At 42.7% G+C, this 20,420-nt stretch overlaps 1 protein-coding gene across 1 annotated transcript; it reads left to right on the top strand.

Annotated features, from left to right (window-relative positions):
- Positions 1–237: 237 nt before the first annotated feature.
- On the top strand, positions 238–20,314 carry LOC308300552 (serine incorporator 1-like). The gene is made up of 10 exons (XM_080744412.1): positions 238–387; positions 2,059–2,220; positions 3,492–3,667; positions 7,836–7,915; positions 8,337–8,474; positions 10,955–11,124; positions 12,463–12,553; positions 13,569–13,710; positions 14,564–14,788; positions 18,543–20,314. Exons 1-10 carry the CDS (start codon positions 349–351, stop codon positions 18,679–18,681), a joined length of 1,362 nt encoding a protein of 453 aa, XP_080600538.1. The 5' UTR covers positions 238–348; the 3' UTR covers positions 18,682–20,314.
- Positions 20,315–20,420: the final 106 nt, after the last annotated feature.

The raw sequence follows: 20,420 nt of genomic DNA, 5'->3' as shown, positions 1-20,420 counted from the left end.
CATTTTAGACGTGAGGTGGGGGCTCCGAGTGTTGCCACTACACACCATAAAACACTCCTTGTTTTGGTGAGTAGAGAAAGTGTATTTGTTATTTTTACTACAGAAGAGCGGCTGAGCAGGCTTCCTGCAGCGCAGCGGATCATCAGTGACATAGGGACGTCATAGTGACGTAGTGTTAAAGCGAACTGCTATGGAGCAGAGATGCTTGTCTTCCTCTCAGAACTGGCAACCCTAAATAGCAGATCTCCTCCCGACTCCATCTTTCTCCCTCTCTCTCTCCTCTAAACATTATAAATAATATCTTTAATATCGTTAAATCTTCGTATTTATCACTTTTAATTCGTCATCATGGGAGCCGTGCTGGGCCTCTGCTCCATGGCCAGCTGGGTAAATATACAATTTAAATACTTACATTTAACACGTCTTTTATTATTCTCTGTTGTTTTGGAACGCAGAGCGACCATTTAACCATCACAACACAACAAAGGCCTCGTTTTATTCGTGCTATCTTTAGATTGTAAACTATAGCTGTTATTAATGATATCTATGTTATAAATGTAGTTAATAATACAACTGTCATTTAAATACTTGTATTATTTTAACTCGTCTTTTATTCCGTGTTGTTGTGAACGACCATCACAACACAACAAAGGCCTCGTTTTATTCACGTCATCGTTGTGTTATTAACGTGGTTTAAGCCGTTTTAAACGTTATCTTTATATTATTATATGAATGTAGTTTAAACTACCGGTAAAACTAAAAGCTGTTATTATTTAAATGTTGTTTAAATCCGAACATCCTCCTGTTTGTTTTCACTGATGTTGTGATTGTGAAAACAGAGACATTGTTTTTTTTTTAAATATTAATGTTATTGTGGCTTTAATTCACTCGTTATTACCGTTCATAATGTAATATATTCACTCCATTATTATAATGTAATATAAGGCCATGTTGTTTTTATTTTATCATCCTGTTTAATGAGATTATCACCGTCCGTTAGTAGTTGCCTCGTCATGGTGTGTGTCTGCGTGTGCGTTTGCGTGTGTGTGCGTGTGTCACGTCGGATCCGTTGATGCAATATAATGATAGGATTTGTATTTTGATGTATTTATTCATTGAATATTGTATTAATAGTTTGCATGAAATGCAGCTATGGTTTTTGCAACATGTTTATGTCCTCATGGCTGTGGTTATTATTAGATCAAGGATTGCAACACACACACACACACACACACACACACACACACACACACACACACACACACACACTTCTCAGAAATAATGTTGACTTGAAACAACAACAACAGTGTTGCAATAGATCAGTTCATATTAAATATAAAACTATACATGTAGGCCTATATTAATTATAACACTGCATGTACATATAAACTAAATATAACACAGTATATTCATTTGTATAATAAAGGAGGATTCCGTCCCAGAAGGTTATTTGACCCGTAGTTAACTTTATTCTCTCCATAAAAGAGTCCAGATGTTGTCTGTTTTCATAACAGATATAGGCATAGCTGAATGGTTAGGGAGCCCGCCTGGGGAACCAGAGCCCCCCAAAAAAAGACAAAACTGAATTACCAAATACCTTAAAATTGTATTGGGTGGGTAGAGTTCTGTAGTGTTTACGTTGTGAGCTTGAGGGGAGCGATTTACATTATATTAGCCTATTAATAATTGTTTGAAGAGGAGGGGAGCGACTTGCATTATATTGGGCTATTGTTGTTTAGTGACCTGTTTGTAACAGAGAAAAACAAATAATTTCACGAAAAACCCGAAGCTGAAAATCTTACAGATACCATGCCTGTGCGGTAGCGCCCCCTGTCTGCTCTCCAGTTGTTGTCCCAGACTCCCAGTAAACATTACAACATATTCATATGACAGTATAATGGATAGTTCTATGTTATGTTAATGTATTACAGATACCATGCCTGTGCGGTAGCGCCCCCTGTCTGCTCTCCAGTTGTTGTCCCAGACTCCCAGTAAACATTACAATATATTCATATGACAGTATAATGGATAGTGCTATGTTATATCAATGCATTACAGATACCATGCCTGTGCGGTAGCGCCCCCTGTCTGCTGTCCAGTTGTTGTCCCAGTGGGAACAACTCCACGGTCACTCGTCTAATCTACGCCTTCTTCCTGTTACTGGGCGTGGCCACCTCCTGTATCATGTTGATGCCCGGAATGGAGGGACAACTCAAGAAGGTGAGACAGCTGTCTGTCTGTCTGCGTGCGTGCGTGCGTGCGTGTGGTCAGCCAGAATAATACAATGTATTTAAGGGCTTCACATTAAGGTTTGTCCTGTCGTCCGGGACAAGTAAAAGGTCCTTTTGAACATGCTCTCAATTGGTTTCACTTTTTCTGTGTCGCTCCTGGCAGCTTTGTGCTGTATGCAGACTATGGACTGACTATATATGGAGTGGAGGGAGCAAGGGGGGTCAATTGGGTATGGCAGGGGTATGCAGCTGCCATACCCTGGGTCCAGGGGGGAACATAAAAGTTACTTTTAAATATAAATCCATGAATGTCTCTTTGTCTATCTGTGCTGGTTATTGTGTTGTTAAATTACAGTAAAATAACTACAAATGCAAAATTGGTCACTTGACAAAATGGAATATTCCCAGGTCAGCTGCACAGGTGCAATGTATTATTGTTAATTGTGGCACGTTTACTAACATGCCAAGTTTAGCTGCACTTGAACAACCGTTCCAGGCTGCCATATCCAGCCCAAGAAACCGTAGAAACACTGAAACAGGGGGAAAAATTGAATGTACTTCTTAAAATAAATATACTGTATCATGCCTGTTGCTAAGGTATGGCAACATGACTGGTGTCTTGCACACGGCGAAGGCACGCATGCAAGACACCAGTCATGTTGCCATACCTTAGCTTTTTCTGAACTGACGACACTGGGAGGGAGCAAGGGGGCTCGTTAGCAGTCCTTTTGTTATTCATTCTATTTCGATGTCTGACTCCTATGCATGCATTTAAGAAATACATCACTGTGAAATGTCAGTCAAGGACAAGTGACTTTTGTGCCCGGGCAAGTGAATGGGAAATGCACTCCAAAAGTTAATGTCAAGCCTGCATTTACAAATGCAATGCATTGAAGATCGTTCACTTTCTAGAGTTGAATGTGGACAAAACAAAACAACTGCTCATTAACCCTGCAAGGCCCAGTGATGCTTTTTGGCAACATGTTTTAAATATATATATATAAAAAAAAATGTTATTATTATTTTTCCTGTTCTTTTTTCCCACATTAACATCACCATTAAATCCTATTGTTTAGTATTACAATGTCACTGGCCAGGATATTTGCATATAAATGCCTCTGTGGGGGGGGGGTTAATGCTGACGGCTAACCGGTTACTAAATTAACCGTTAGTGACATCCCTGCTGTTTATCTATAATAATAATAATAACAACAACAACAACAACAACAACAACAACAACGATATGTTATATTTCTACAGATTCCAGGGTTCTGTGAAGGAGGCTTGGTAGAAGGACATGTCAACTGTGATGTCCTGGTTGGATACAAGGCGGTCTATAGGACCTGTTTTGGGATGTCCATGTTCTTCCTGCTCTTCTCTCTGCTGATGATCAAAGTGAAGAGCAGCCAAGACCCTCGAGCTGCGCTGCACAACGGGTGAGTTACTGTGTACCCTAACCCCTAAAACCCTACCCTAACTAAAATCTTTCTTCTTCTTCTTCTTTTGGGGTTTTCGGCAGTGTTGACGCTTTCGCGTATTACTGCCCTCCACAGTTCAGGGTGGTATGGGGCTTTTAAGCCGTGACATCATTTTGTAGGCAGAGGAGAACTCTGCCCCCAGAGCATTTTCTGTCCCTCGCTATTTCAACAGATCCGAGACAAAAATAACGACTAAAGTATAATTCTAACACTTTCCTTTCAACAACAAAGAGAAGAAAAATGTGTAAATAGTAAAAAGATTCACGGAAACTGGGGGCAGAAATTCTCCTCTGCCTACAAAATGATGTCATACTTAACAGCCCCATTGCACGCCTTACAGTTCCTATATCCTCTGATAGAGGTCTGAGTTGCGGAGGAAAGCCAGAATGCTCCTCTCCACAGCATGATGCTCCTTTCGCCAAACTGAACAGTGTCCTATAATCCATGGTAGAGATTCCAATAGCCTCCATTTCTTCACGCAGCTGAGCCCTCTCTTCTCTATATTTCTCACACTCGAAAAGTACATGAATGATAGTCTCTGCTCTCCCACACTCGCACAGCCCATCCAGATGTTTCCCAACTGTTTTCAGACAGCTGGCTAGCCCGCAATGTCCAAACTTTAGTCTTGCCATTATCACCTGCTCCCTTCTGTTGCTCCCTAGGGTGATGTTCCCTGCCCTAACACTATTTTGTATGCCATATTTAAAACCTTCCTCTTTTTTCCCCCTCCCATTCGTTTTGCCACCTCCTAATTATCTCCTCCTTTATTTTGCTTCGGTACTCAGAGATACCCAGGGCTATGCCCACATCCACCTCCTCCCTACCCAGGGCCTCTTTGGCTGCCAAATCAGCAGCCTCGTTGCCCTCCACCCCCACATGGGCTGGGACCCACATGAACCCCACTCTGGTTCCAGCTCGCTCTACTCTATATAGTGCAGTTAGCAGTTCACAGATTAGGTCCGGTCTGACCCGTGACCTCCCCCCCTGCAGAGCCATAAGCGCAGCCTCCGAGTCCGAGCAGATGCTGCAGTCCGAGCAGCTGCTGCGGCCCCACTTCCTCAACCCAATTTACTGCCCATATTAAGGTAGGGGTGGGCGATATGGAAAAATACAATATCACAATATTTTCCCAAGCTGTATCACGATACACGATTTTATCACGATTCTATTTCACGTTGGTTTTTATGGTTATTTTTCAAGTTACTTGACAAAAACTAGACTCTCTGGGTTCCTTTTGGGAGGTCTAAATTGAACTTTGAAAGTATGTAACTCTGACAGTATACAAATGAAACCAAATGGACCCTTACAGGTCCATTTGGTTTCATTTGTATACTGTCAGAGTTAAGTGGAGACCTTGACATTTTAAAGTTTGAGAACTGATGATTTTGATGCAGGTTTAAATTGAATTCTGCAATGAATCTCTGTATTTACAAGGCTCCCTCAATTGTATCACGATATATGCGATACCTCTGAAAAGGCATATCGTGGAGACATTGTATCGTCTCAACGATAATTATCACCATATCGCCCACCCCTATATTAAGGCCACTACTTCTGAGGTGAAGACTGAAACCCCATTTGATAGCCGTCTGCTCCGGGTGATCCACAGGGAGGGAATGTGGACCGCGAACCCCACCTTTTTACTGTTTGGATCCATAGAACCATCTGTGAATATTTGTATGTGGTCTGCCCATTTCTCCCTCATCCTCTCCCTCACCAAATCCTCTGGGTCTCCTCTACCCTTCTCCCTCTTCGTCTCAGCAATCTTAACCCATTTAGGCCTAGGACTATTGACCGCTTTAACAATTGAAAAATAGCAGATATACAAGCTCCTCGGTGCCGCGCTGCGAGCTTGTAGATCTGCTATTTTTGAAAAATCATGATATTTCTTTGCAAGTCTTTGAATATATCTATTTAAAAGCGAACATTTGTAACTCAAATATTTGCTTCTGGGTGGTCCCTGGAACAACATATTTTGAGATAGGGGTCCGCGGCCAAATATACCTGTAATTTTGGGGGTCCTTGACATAAAAAAGTTTGAGAACAACATGATTTAGGGGAAGGATTTAGAAGTCGGGTCAAAGATATTCAAAGACGTGCACACATTTTCATGATTTTTCAAAAATAGCAGATCTACAAGCTCGCAGCGCGGCACTCGGTGCCGCGCTGTGAGCTTGTATATCTGCTATTTTTCAATAGTTAAAGCATAAAATAATGGTTAAAGTGGTTAAAATATACCGCGACTCGGGCGCGTTCCAGGTATTTGAGAGTTAAAGTCAACCTCCAGACCCACTGCCGTACCCCTGTGTACCCCACTCAGTCCCAGATCCTCCTCCTCCGTTCTTATTCTGTATACAAAGCGCCCGCCTTCCCCACCTCCCCACTCCCAGCGCTCCTCCAGCAACTGTCTGCCTGGGTGGGCTTGATCATGCCCATAAAGCCTGGATACGTAGTGTAAGGCTAGCTTCCTTCTCCTTAATGCTAGGGGTGTTTCTCCCATCTCCACCAGCAAGGCTGGGATTGGGGTTGAGCAAAACGCCCCACTACACACTCTCAGCGCTTTTGCCTGCACTCTATCCAGTGCTGCCAGGTTAGTTTTGGCTGCAGCTCCATAGGCCAAGCACCCATAATCAAAGGCTGATGGGATCATGGCTCTGTATATCATTAACTGAGTGTCTCTGTCTGCTTCCCACGTACTCCCAGCAAGGCATCGCAGTACATTTATAACTAAAACCCTAAAACCTACCCCACCACATATAAACACACTGCAGCCAAGACCCTCGAGCTGCGCTGCACAATACCCTACCCCAGGGGTTTTCAAAGTGGGTGACGGGGCACCCTGGGGTGCTGTGGCGGCAGTTCAAGGGTGCAGCGAGATAATTTGATAATATTTGGAATTTATTTGGACACTTGAAAAAATATAATTTTAAACTTTGAAGTACAAAGTTATTTTCAGTCAGTTCTAACCAAAATGGCTATTATCTCAATGTTTTCCTCGCAACGTAATCACTAAAATATCGTCACTGTCGGGCAGAAACCTCGTATCTCCAAGTTTCAAGTTTGTCCGTCTTTTGGTAAAGCAAAGCCCAGCTTCATTATATAAGACTGTTGCACAAAACTAGTGAAAACAGCCGATCGCGATGCGAGGCGTTGTGTGCTTGTAGATCTGCTTTTTTCACTAGTTTAGTCCGTTTTATAGATGATAAATACAAAACGAACGGTTTTGGACATAAAAGGTTTCCACCCGACAACGACGATATGCTATAAATATAAGGTGCTGGGAGTAGGGATGTCAAAAATGGACCTTTATCAAAATCGATTATTCTATAGCAATAATCAAATATTATTCGAAAATCGATAATTAATTATTATTATTTTTTTATTAAAAACAAATAAAAAAAATAAAAAACGTTTTTCTTTCTTCTGTTTTTCGTTTTTTTTTTACTGGATTTCAATGCACATTTACATATGTACAACATGGCTCTTCAGGTAATTGGTAACCTAACTACTACTCTTCATCTTTCTTTTTAGTGTGTCAGTGTACTGTTCACCTAATCTCTCAAGAACAGATTCTGTGATGCTTACAATACAGAGGACGCTGTTTTCCCTTTTCTTTGATGATGGCCACCAAGTACCAAACAATCAAGCCTGAATCAATCACACCTGTGTCTGAGACAGGGGGGGAGGGGAGTGTGTAGCAGGCAGCCACTCTGCTGTGCTCCTTCACTCTACACAGTTTACAGTTGGTGCTGGTGTGAATAATAAATCAATGGCCATTTACTATTATCATTAATACTATTGTTAGCCTATATTTTGGTTGAAACTAACTAACTAAGCCAAAAAATAGTATTAAAAAAAAAGAAAAAAAAAAAGAAAACGAAAAAAAAAATATATATATATATATATATTTTTTTTTGATTTTCGATTATGAAATATTAAAATCGAATATTGATTAATCGATCGATTATTCGAAAATCGATTATTCGGTGACATCCCTAGCTGGGAGTGAAAATTATAATGTAGGGGTGCCCTGAGACAAAAAAGTTTGGGAACGCCTGGAATAGCACATGGAAAGCACTTTTTTGTGATGATGACAAATAATATCTTGATATTTATTTTCTTCCAGGTTTTGGTTCTTTAAGTTTGCTGCCACCGTGGCCATCACTGTGGGAGCTTTCTTCATCCCGGAGGGACCTTTCACCACCGGTAACTACATTAATTCATTTAAAACATTAAGTCTTCCTTATTTCACCACCGGTAATTAAGATCTACTGAAATTCATGAAAATGCATAAAGTCATGAAGTAAACCATTAGCAGTGGGTGTGGTTCACTGGTGCCACTAAAAGATCAGCCATTAATTTTTACCATAGAGATTTAAAAAAAAAAATAACACATTTTAATCGCACTTAGTTTTTGCACCACAGAACCTTCAGTTTCGGGCATACCGATCATAGCAATGCACCAACCAAGAAGAGAAAACAAACGCAAAGGGAGAAGTAGCCGATCAGAGTGCTTTGCTTGGCCCAGTGGATGCGAAATTTAGATTTAAAAAACTCCCTCGTTGATTCACTCGGACAACAAAAGTTTGGTTCTACATCGGTATGGTTATGTTGTTCTATTTTACAGTGTGGTTCTACATCGGCATGGCCGGAGCGTTCTGCTTCATCCTCATACAGCTGGTTCTGCTCATTGATTTCGCTCATTCCTGGAACGAGTCCTGGGTGGAGAAGATGGAGGAGGGGAACTCTCGCTGCTGGTATGCAGGTAAATACACTGTCAAATATTATATATTACGTATACAGTATAAATTAAGGCTGTCGAAGTTAACGTGTTATTAACTAATTAACGCAAAATCCCTTTAACGCTGTTATTTTTTTTAACACACGATTAATACGGTGATGTTTGAGCCTCTGTGCACTCCGTAGTTTATGTCAGGAAGCGAATGCAGAGACATGCGGGATGCGGCTACTAGTAAACAATGAGACAGACAGAGCGGTGGAGGTTTTGGGACACAGGGGCAGACAGACAACCTAGGGCATTCACGAACAGTGATTTTTAGTTTTTGAATTATTCGACCTCAAAGTATTTGAATAGTCGAATATTCGACAGTACTGGTCAAACTGTCAAATATTAAGTAAGCAAGAGGCGAACATTGTGAAAATAGCCGATCTACATGCTCGCAAGGCGAGGCGTTGTCAGCATGTAGATCTGCTATTTTCACAATATTTATCTGCGGAACAGAGTCACATTAAATGTAATACCCACAATTCCAAGGGCTTGTCTGGGTGGGGGTCCCTATTTCAAATATGTTTTTTTTGGGGGGTCATGGTAGAGGTCTTCACGGGTCCAATTTGAACTACCCGAACCCAAAAGGACCCGGGGGAAATGGACCCGGACCCATATGGCCCCGTCTATCATTTGGAATTTGAGAACCGTTACCCGATCAGCCCCGAGACGTGATGGATCCGATCCGAACGGCCCCGCCTGTTATTAGAAAAATTGGATCCGAAACCCGAGCAGAACGGGAGATCCGAGACCCGAACCTGTCGCCCCGAAATGAAAGAATGCCAACGTTATTATATTAAGAGTTGTATCAGACATATTTCTTACCTAACGTCGCCACGGTGCTGCTGTTGCTGTCAGCGGCGCTGTGCCTCTCGCCAAAAGATGATCTTTTCCCAGACCAGTAAGTCAATGCGGACAGTTTGTAAATACAAATAAATCCATGTTTTTATTCCTTCTTCTTTGGCTAGCAAATGCTAATGCTATCGTTTTCTGTCGCATGTGTTGTTCATTATATCTTTCTGCTTTGAGTGTCCATTTTGCTCTGCAGAGCATGACAACACGCAATGACAACTCCATTGTAAACCGTTAACCAAAACGTTACGTTAATATCTTTGATAATAATAACAATCCAACTGATACAGTCAGTGTTGTTGTGACTGAGTGAGTCAGTTCTCACAACCAATGCAACAGATTACATGCTGCATCTTTAGTGCCATCGTGTGGCGTTATCTATTTGGTGCAGTTGTTGCGTTCGCTTTCACTTCAATCTCGGCCTGTCTCGGCTCCACTCGGGTAACAGGAGATACCCGGGGAACCGGGGCAGACGGCCCCGGCCCCGGCCCGCCCCGCGGTAAAAGCTCGAAAACGGCCCCGTTACCCGGCTCGGGGCGGTTCGGATCGCGGGTAATTTCGGATCTCGGGCAGGTCCGAAGACCTCTGGGTCATGGCCTAAAAAGGTTTGAGAACCCCTGGTATAGAGCATTACAAATTCATCCACCAGGGGTATTGACAACTCATTCTTATGACTTCCTATCTAGCCAAGCTTTATAAACTATATTTATATTAAAGAGAAAACAATAAAAAAATTAAAACAAGCGGATATTCGACTTCGGTGAACAACATCGAATAGTGATTCGAATAGTTGATGAATGCCCTAAGACAACCACGGTTGCACTCATTGGAGACTATTAGACTTCACTCAGTAATCACAGTTCCCTCGAGACGAGAACACAGCGCATTATTTTGACGGGGAGTGGAGACTTCGGTTGCATGCGCATGTCTCATAAATCATGTTTCACGGTGAGCATTCGGCACAATTGCCAATAAAGAGGAAAGGAAACACGTGACGCCGGGGATGCGCCATCGACCGGACATGACGCTCACCATCGGTGCCAAAACTCTCACCGATGACATACATGACAGTGAATGGAGCCACCGGCTAGATCAGCTCATAAACAAACACTATTTATACTGAGACCTTCGTCATATCATCGCTTCAGGAATATAAAAGAAGACATATCACATTTTATTTTCTTCTTTTTTTTCTTTGTTTTTTTTTAACCCATTTTTCACCCAGTGCCAATTGCCTATATAATCCTGGGCTCTGCTCTCCCTCTGCCGCGCCTGGTCATGCTTCCTTCTATGCATGAGGAGCCCTTGTTGCATCATATGATGCAAAATGCATCATCATTCATGCTGAAACACAAAAAATAACTCAGGATCGTGTTGATCTTGTCCCAAACAACAATAAAATAAGATCTGGTTGTCCCAGAGGTGAACTTGCCCTTTAAGGCTGCAGTTTGGCACCCATGTGTCTCCTCCTCCCATGATGCCTCTTGATGTCTCTTCCTCCATTATTCCTTGATGGAAACAGGAAACGTGTGGATCGGTAAATACGTGGAGGGCTGACCGGTGACCTGCCATGACCTTTAACCTTTGACCCTGTCATGTCTCTACAGCGCTCCTGTCTGCCACCACAGTGAACTACGCCCTCTCTCTGGTGTCCCTGGTGGTGTTCTATGTGTACTACACCCACGCAGACGGATGCACCGAAAACAAAGTGTTTATCAGCGTCAACATGTTGCTGTGTGTGGGTGCTTCTGTCCTGAGTATTCTGCCTCAAATACAGGTAATCAATACTAATTATTACTAATTATTATTATTAGTATTATTATTATGAATGAAAACAAAGTGTTTATAAGTGGCAACATGTTGCTGTGTGTGGGAGCATTCTGCCTCAAATACAGGTAATTATACTAATTATTATTAATTACTAGAAGCTGGGCCGCCCTTCGGGCGGCCCAGCGTCTAGTCGGCGACCTGGCCAACTCGGAACAATGTAAATAGGGAATGAATGCCCCGCCCTTTAGGACCCGTTTTGACCATCTGTCTGCCTGTGTCCATTTATGCCCATATATGGAGATATCTGTATCTGTCTGTCTGTCGGCGTCCATTTTATGTCCATATATGGAGATTACTGCAGTTATAGTTCTGGGTCCATTGTATGCCCAGATATGGAGATATCTGTCTATCTGCGTCCATTTTATGCCCATATATGGAGTATCTGTCTGTGCCTCCAACTGTGTTGCAGACACAGTGCCGGTTCCCCCTTTAATGCAAACCTCACACCTGTTGTCATAGGACCCGTTTTGAACATCTGTTTGCCTGTGTCCATTTATGCCCATATATGGAGATATCTGTATCTGTCTGTCTGCGTCCATTTTATGCCCATATATGGAGATCTTTGACCATCTGTTTGCCTCTGTCCATTTATGTCCATATATGGAGATATCTGTATCTGTCTGTCTGCAATCCATTTTATGCCCATATATGGGGGCATTCATTTTATGCCCATATATGGAGAACGCGCGTGCCCGTGGGACGAACGGTTCTCGAGATACGCGGATTACATACATACATACACACTCACAGAGATTTTTTGTTGACTCATGTGGCGTACGTGATGTCAGAGCCTTTTATGAAGTGATGTCACAATGAGTCAGAGCTTTCGCCGATTTCCTCCGGAACAGCCTGATGTCAACAATCAACCCCGCATAAGGAGATTCCGAACGTTTCGCGCCGGTTCGGGAAAACCGCGCGTCGGGTCGGGTCGAGACACGGCACTGCACTCCGTGCCGCGGCGGGGAACGCGCGTGCCGAATCTGAAGCCGGTGGGACGAGCGGTTCTCGAGATACGCGGATTACAGACACACAGACAGACAGACAGACAGACACGCAGAGACTTCTCGCATTTATAGATAGATTACCGTAATTGCTGGACTATAAGTCGCACCAGCTAAATTTAGAACAAAAAACAAATGTTTACATATATAAGCCGCACCTGACTATAAGCCGCAGGTGTCCTTCTGCTAGAGCGCCCCAGCTGTAAAAATCTATATAAAAATCCTTGTTAAAGTATAACTAATTATGTGTGTGTGTGTGTGTGTGTGTGTGTGTGTGTACACAGGAGACCCAGCCCAGGTCTGGATTGCTGCAGTCTTCTCTGGTCACTCTCTACACCATGTATCTGACCTGGTCTGCTATGACCAACGAACCTGGTTAGAACCCTAACCTAAACCCTACCCGGTCCCTAAACCCTACCTGGTCCCTAAACCTTATCCTAAACCCTACCCCTAACTCTACACCATGTATCTGACCTGGTCTGTTATGACCAACAAACCTGGTCCGTCTGTCTGATTATATATGTAAATAACATGAGTAAATATTTAACAGATCGTAAATGTAACCCCAGTCTTCTGTACCAGGTTCCCACTAGAGGCTTAGTAACTACTAGTTAGTTTAGTTAAGTACTAGTTAGTTTAGTTAAGTACTATTTAGTTTAGTTAGTTCTGTCCTAAGTCAGGGAGTAAAGTCCTCACTAGAGGTGTAGTAACTACTAGTTAGTTTTATAGTTTATAACTATTTGATGCTCTACTCCCATAGACGTACTAGGTTACTTAGTAAGGACTTAGTGCTGCCAAAAGGCTGGTGTAAATATTTAGTAATTACTTAGAGATACGTTAGAAATAATTTGTGTGGTGCAACAGCTGAAATGTTAGTAATGTCTTAACTTAGAAGCCATTTACGTTACAACCAAGTTTGAACTTAACCCATTTAGAACGGGTACACATTATTGTGTATCATTATTTTATGCTTTAACTATTGAAAAAGAGCTTGTAGATGTCTGCTCTTTTTGGAAAAATCGTGAAAATTAGAATTTTGACCCGATTCTATAAGTGTCTTTTGAATCCTTCTAAGATTTTTGAAAAACCTATGTTTCTGCGGCACTCGGTGCCGCGCTGCGAGCTTGTAGATCTGCTATTTTTCAATAGTTAAAGCATTCAATAATTCTAGGCCTAAATGGGGCCAGTCTCCTGGGTCTAAATAATGTTAATATTTTAATTTATTTAATATACGTTTATATATATGTTAGTATATTTATATATTATTAACAGATTGTCAGTGTAACCCCAGTCTCCTGGGTTTAAATAATGTTAATATTTTAATATATTTAATATATTTTTTATATATTTGTATATATGCTAATATATTTGTATATATATATATTTATAGATCGTCATTGTAACCCCAGCCTCCTGGGGATGATTGGAGGAAACGACACTCTTCCTGTGGGCGGTGCCCCGGTGGTTCAGTGGTGGGACGCGCAAGGCATTGTGGGATTGATCCTGTTCCTCATGTGTGTCCTCTACTCCAGGTAAACACACACACACACACACACACACACACACACACACACACACACACACACACACCACATGGTTCTACAACTAAAACTAGAACTGCACTCTGTCGTGGCATCGTCATCATTAATTCATTCCATATCGATACAGCAGCCCCTCTATCGATTCACCTATCGTCAGGAGTATGAATCGATATACTGTATTGCCATATTGATTAATCAAACACACCCCTATCCTAAACTAATCTTAACCCTGTCTTCTACCCTGAGCCACTAGATTTGCTTTATGTTGACTGTATTGTAGTGAAATGAGACCAATGTAAAACATTGTGTTGTAATTTCTGTCTCAACATTTATTATTAAGGGCAGGGGTCTTCAACGTTTTCAGGCCAAGGACCCCTTAGTTGAGAGAGAGATGAAGCAGGGACCCCCACAACACATAGATACCATATAGTTTCATTGTTTGACAGCACAATCATCAGTGTATTTTCGGATTCATGTCAATTTGTGTTTTCAGATATTTAACCACTTGAACCGTCAATACTTAATACATTTGACCTTTCACTCTGTACTTAGTCTGCTCTTTTCCCCACTACACCAAAACACTTTGCCGAAAATAGCCGATCTACAAGCTGTAGATCTGCTATTTTTGGCTCAAGTTCTCCCAATAAGGACGCTAGGGTTCAAGTGGTTATTATAAAAAGGGAGAAAAAAAGGTTTCTATCACACAAAGAATTGGAGGAGCCCCTGTAATAACTCTGAGGACCTCCTAGGGGTCCCGGACCCCCTGTTGAAGACCCCTGATTAAGGGTATTTTCTTTGTCTCTAACTCAGCATTCATTATTAAGTGTATTTTCTTTGTCTTCAGTATCCGTAACTCGTCCAACGCTCAGGTCAGCAAACTGACGTTGACCAGTGACGAGTCGGCGCTGATCGAGGACGGCCCCCTTTCCGATGGCGACCAATCAGAAGGCGGTTTGAACCGTGCTGTGGACAACGAGAAGGACGGAGTGACCTATTCCTATTCCTTCTTCCACTTCATGCTGTTCCTGGCTTCACTCTACATTATGATGACTCTGACCAACTGGTACAGGTAGGTAACATCCCTAATATTAATGATGGTTAACTGATGGTGGCACTAAATCGGACAGATCCATGTTGATGGCATGACGGGCACCCTGGGGTGCCGTGACGGCAGTCCAGGGGTGCCGCGAGATCATTTGATAATATTTGGAATTTATTTGGACACTAATATTTAGTATCGTTTTAAACTTGAAGTACAAAGTTATTTTCAGTCAGTTCTAACCAAAATGGCTATTAACTCAACGTTTTCCTCGCAACATAATCAATAAAATATCATCACTGTCGGGCAGAAACCTTGTATCTCCAAGTTTCAAATGTGTACGTCTTTTGATAAAGCAAAGCCCTGCTTCATCATACAACACTGTTGCATAAAACTAGTGAAAACAGCCGATCTACAAGCACACTGTGTGCTTGTAGATCTGCTGTTTTCACTAGTTTAGTGCATTTTATAGATGATAATACAACGTTTTTTTTTCCACCCGACAACGACAATATGCTATAAATATAAGGTGCTGGGAGTGAAAATTATAATGTAGGGGTGCCTCGGATTTAAAAAATATTCATAAAAAAGTCTGGGAACCCCTGCTATAGACATACTGTGTTTAGCTCTATTATATCAACTAGAAGCTCGGCCGCCCTTTGGGCGGCCGAGCGTCTAGTCGGCGACCTGGCCAACTCGGGAACAATGTAAATAGGGAATGAATGCCCCGCCCTTTAATGCAAACCCCATTATACCTGTTGTCATAGGATCCGTTTTGACCATCTGTTTGCGTGTGTCCATTTATGCCCATATATGGAGAGATATGTCTGTCTACGTCCATTTTCTGACATATATGGAGATCTCTGTAGGACCTGGTTTGACCATCTGTTTGCCTGTGCCCATTTATGCCCATATATGGAGTTTGCGACCTGGCCAACTCGGGAACGATGTAAATAGGGAATGAATGCCCCACCCTTTAATGCAAACCCCATTATATGGAGATCTCTGTATCTGTCTGTGTCCCTTTTATGCCCATATACTCTATCTGTGTCCATATTTTATGCCCATATGCCCATATATGGAGATCTCTGTATCTGCCCATATGCCCATATATGGAGATCTCAGTCTGTGTCCCTTTTATGCCCATATATCTGCGTCCATTTTATGCCCATATGCCCATATATGGAGATCTCTGTATCTGCCCATATGCCCATTCTCTGTATCAGTCTGTGTCCCTTTTATGCCCATATACGGAGATATCTGTCATGGAGATCTCAGTCTGTGTCCCTTTTATGCCCATATATCTGTCTGTGTCCCTTTTATGCCCATATACGGAGATATATCTGTCTGTGTCCCTTTTATGCCCATATACGGAGATATCTGTCGGGTCGAGGCAAGGCCCCTGTATTGCCCATATATGGAGATCTCTGTATCTGCCCATATGCCCATATATGGAGATCTCAGTCTGTCGGGTCGAGGCTAGGCCCCTGTATCTGCCTGCAGTGATGTCACAATGACTCAGTGCTTGCGCCCGGCACTGCAGTGATGTCACAATGAGTCAGCGCTTGCGCCGATTTTGCGCCGATTTCCGCATAAGGAGATTCCGAACGTTTCGCGCCGGTTAGGGAAAACCGCGCGTCGGGTCGGGTCGAGGCCCGGCACTGCACTCCATGCCGCGGCGGGGAGCGCGCGTGCCGAATCTGAAGCCGGTGGGACGAACGGTTCTCGAGATACGCGGATTACAAACACACACGCAGAGACTTCTCGCATTTATAGATAGACTAGAAGCTGGGCCGCCCTTCGGGCGGCCCAGCGTCTAGTCGGCGACCTGGCCAACTCGGAACAATGTAAATAGGGAATGAATGCCCCGCCCTTTAATGCAAACCCCATTATACCTGTTTTCATAGGACCTGTTTTGACCATCTGTCTGCCTGTGTCCATTTATGCCCATATATGGAGATATCTGTATCTGTCTGTCTGTCGGCGTCCATTTTATGTCCATATAGAGATCACTGCAGTTATAGTTCTGGGTCCATTATATGCCCATATATGGAGATATCTGTCTATCTGCGTCCATTTTATGCCCATATATGGAGATCTCTGTATCTGTCTGTCTGTGTCCCTTTTATGCCCGTATATGGAGAACTTTGTGATTCTGCGTCCATTGTATGCCCATATATGCCATATATGGAGATATCTGTTTATCTGCGTCCATTTTATGCCCATATATGAGATCTCTGTCGCTTTTTCAAACAGATGGTCAAAACGGGTCCTATGACAATAGGTATAATGGGGTTTGCATTAAAGGGGGAACCGGCACTGTGTCTGCAACACAGTCGGAGGCACAGACAGATACAGAGATCTCCATAATGGGAATAAAGGGACACAGACAAACAGATGGAGGAGGAGACAAACTTAATGCAAACCCCATTATACCTGTTGTCATAGGACCCGTTTTGACCATCTGTTTGCCTGTGTCCATTTATGCCATATATGGAGATATCTGTATCTGTCTGTCTGCGTCCACTTTATGCCCATATATGGAGATCTTTGACCATCTGTTTGCCTGTGTCCATTTATGCCCATTTATGGAGATATCTGTACCTGTCTGTCTGCATCCATTTTATGCCCATATATGGAGATCTATGCAGACACAGTGTCAGTTCCGGAAAATCCTGATGTCAGACATCAGAATCCGAACCTTTCGTGCTGGTTACAGAAAATCGTGTATCGGGTCGGGTCGAGGCCGAGCACTGCACTACCTGCTGCGGTGGGGAACGCGCGTGCCGAATTTGAAATAGGGAATGAATGCCCCACCCTTTAATGCAAACCCCATGAATGCCCCACCCTTTAATGCAAACCCCAATATACCTGTTGTCATAGGACCCGTTTTGACCATCTGTTTGTCTTTGTCCACTTATGCCCATATATGAAGATCTCTGGACACACAGTACCGGTTGTGGAAAACTCTGATGTCAGACATCAGCTCCGCATACGGGCATTCATTTTATTCCCATATATGGAGAACGCGCGTGCCGGTGGGACGAACGGTTCTCGAGATACGCGGATTACATACATACATACACACTCACAGAGATTTTTTGTTGACTCATGTGGCGTACGTGATGTCAGAGCCTTTTATGAGGTGATGTCACAAATCTCACAATGAGTCAGCGCTTGCACCGATTTCAGTTCTCAGTCTTATGCCCATATACGGAGATATCTGTCGGGTCGAGGCAAGATGCCCATATATGGAGTTCTCAGTATACGGAGATATCTGTCGGGTCTAGGGTTTGTGTCCCTTTTATGCCTATATACGGAGATATCTGTCTATGTATGCCCATATACTGTATGGAGATCTCTGTATCTGCCCATATGCCCATATATGGAGTTCTCAGTCTTATGCCCATATACGGAGATATCTGTCGGGTCGAGGCAAGGCCCGGCACTGCAGTGATGTCACAATGAGTCAGCGCTTGCGCCCGGCACTGCAGTGATGTCACAATGACCGATTTTGCGCCGATTTCCTCCGGAACAGCCTGATGTCAACAATCAGCCCCGCATAAGGAGATTCCGAACGTTTCGCGCCGGTTAGGGAAAACCGCGCGTCGGGTCGGGTCGAGGCCCGGCACTGCACTCCGTGCCGCGGCGGGGAGCGCGCGTGCCGAATCTGAAGCCGGTGGGACGAACGGTTCTCGAGATACACGGATTACAAACACACACGCAGAGACTTCTCGCATTTATAGATAGATAATATAATGATATGAATGTTTGTCTGTTTCAGCCCTGACTCGTCATACCAGACCATGACCAGCAGGTGGCCCTCAGTGTGGGTGAAGATGTCGTCCAGCTGGCTCTGTGTCGCCCTCTATGTGTGGACCCTGGTGGCGCCGCTGGTGCTGGTCAACCGAGACTTTGACTGAAGCGCTCATCAAATACCTGCACCTGAACCTAATTCGCTAATTGCACCTGAATCAAATCTACACACACCTGCATACAAACTGAATTTTAACTCTTAATTACGTCTATTGTAGTTGGAAACAGACAAACTGAATTAACTCATTTGCTGCCCCCCTGTTAAAGGCCGCCAGGGCCCGAGTTTCCCGAGTTGGGAGCCATTTTGAAAAAAATAAATAATTTGGACCTCCAAAAATGTAGTAGGCCTATGCATGATCGCAATTGCGAAATTGTATGTTTAACCCCCATACCAACCACATTTTGCAAACATGGCAGCCATGTTTGTTTAAATTTGAAGAAAACATAATGGCTTCTATCTCATGAATGCCTGAACGGATTTCCAAGCGGATTTTTTTGTTTGAAAGCTGTGAACAGCGTGCACACACATGGTGCATGATCTAGGCATGGGCGTGCATAATCCGTGCACTGAAAATTACATGTTTTGGCTTCCTGGTACTTGGCAGCCATTTTGAAAAGGCAGCGAATGAGTTAAACTCTTAATGACGTCTATTGTAGTTTGGAAAGAGACAAAGTGAATTAAACTCGGCTCCCACATACCCATACCTACACCTTACCCCAGACCCAAATACACCTAACTCCAGACCCAAATACACCTAACCCCAGCCCCAAATACACCTAACTCCAGACCCAAATACACCTAACCCCAGCCCCAAATACACCTAACTCCAGACCCAAATACACCTAACCCCAGACCCAAATACACCTAACCCCAGACCCAAATACACCTAACCCCAGACCCAAATCAAATAGCAACACCTGCTTCACTGCTTGTTTTCTTTTAGTCGTTTCCTCCTGTTTCAGTAAATTAAAAAAGCAGAAGAATGGACGAATGGGATAATTAGATATACAGTAAGATATAACGGTGTACATTTTGGGATCATTAAATAGCCTAGTTGTTACATTCATCGTTAGATACAGTGAAATCATAGTTTTATGGTGAACTCAGCTGCTCATATATTTATATTAATAAGGTCATAGCCTATCCATATAAGGTATGATTATATCTATTTGCTCATCCATTCTAGTGTTGTCTTCATTCCTATTGGATGAACTGCTCTGAAAGGAGAGCTGCATGCGTCTGATTGGAGGAGAGCAGTGTTAAAAAGCTGTTACATGTTTTACAGTGTGCTCTTGTTATGTGCTTGCACATATGGGTTATGTTTTATTCACATCTGGGAAGTTAAAGGATGAAAATGACAATACATTTGCTTTTAATTAGCTGTAAATAATACGCTAACCTCACAGCATGGACTGCATAGATAGATATTAAGCATGATGTGTTTGTGTATCTTAGCTCACTTGCTTCATTTTGTTCATAGATTTTTCTCCTAAAAAAAAGATCAGATAAAAAAATTAAATAAGTCAGTGTTTGTAAACCTGTCGCTACAAAGTGCACATTTAACTCTTTATTTAACTTTTAACTTTAAAACCTGCTTAGTTGTAGTTTCATGTAAAAATGCTACGTTGTGAATAAGTTATTTTGTAGTTGGATCCGTTTCACCCTTGCTTTTCTTTTCCTTTATTTCGAGTTGTGCTCTTTGCCTTTTGACATGTAAAATGTATTGTAAGTAATGAATAAAAAAAAGTACATTAAATGCATGATCTCTCCTTGTGACACCCGCAGGATGCTAGTGGAACTGCAGCTTTGGTAGTGCTCTCAATCGATCACAGACATAAGTGGCGT

The sequence above is a fragment of the Nannobrachium achirus genome, assembly GCF_963921795.1.
Source record: "Nannobrachium achirus genome assembly, chromosome: 16".
NCBI lineage: Eukaryota > Metazoa > Chordata > Actinopteri > Myctophiformes > Myctophidae > Nannobrachium > Nannobrachium achirus.
Note: the sequence above shows the minus strand (reverse complement) of the source record. Positions and strands in the feature narration are given on the sequence as shown.

Excerpts from the sequence above, each read along its gene's own strand:
- LOC308300552 (XM_080744412.1), top strand. The coding sequence starts at position 349 with ATGGGAGCCGTGCTGGGCCTCTGCTCCATGGCCAGCTGG. Across the intron at positions 3,668-7,835 it reads CGAGCTGCGCTGCACAACGG|GTTTTGGTTCTTTAAGTTTG; the intron begins GTGAGTTACTGT and ends ATTTTCTTCCAG. Across the intron at positions 7,916-8,336 it reads GGAGGGACCTTTCACCACCG|TGTGGTTCTACATCGGCATG; the intron begins GTAACTACATTA and ends TCTATTTTACAG.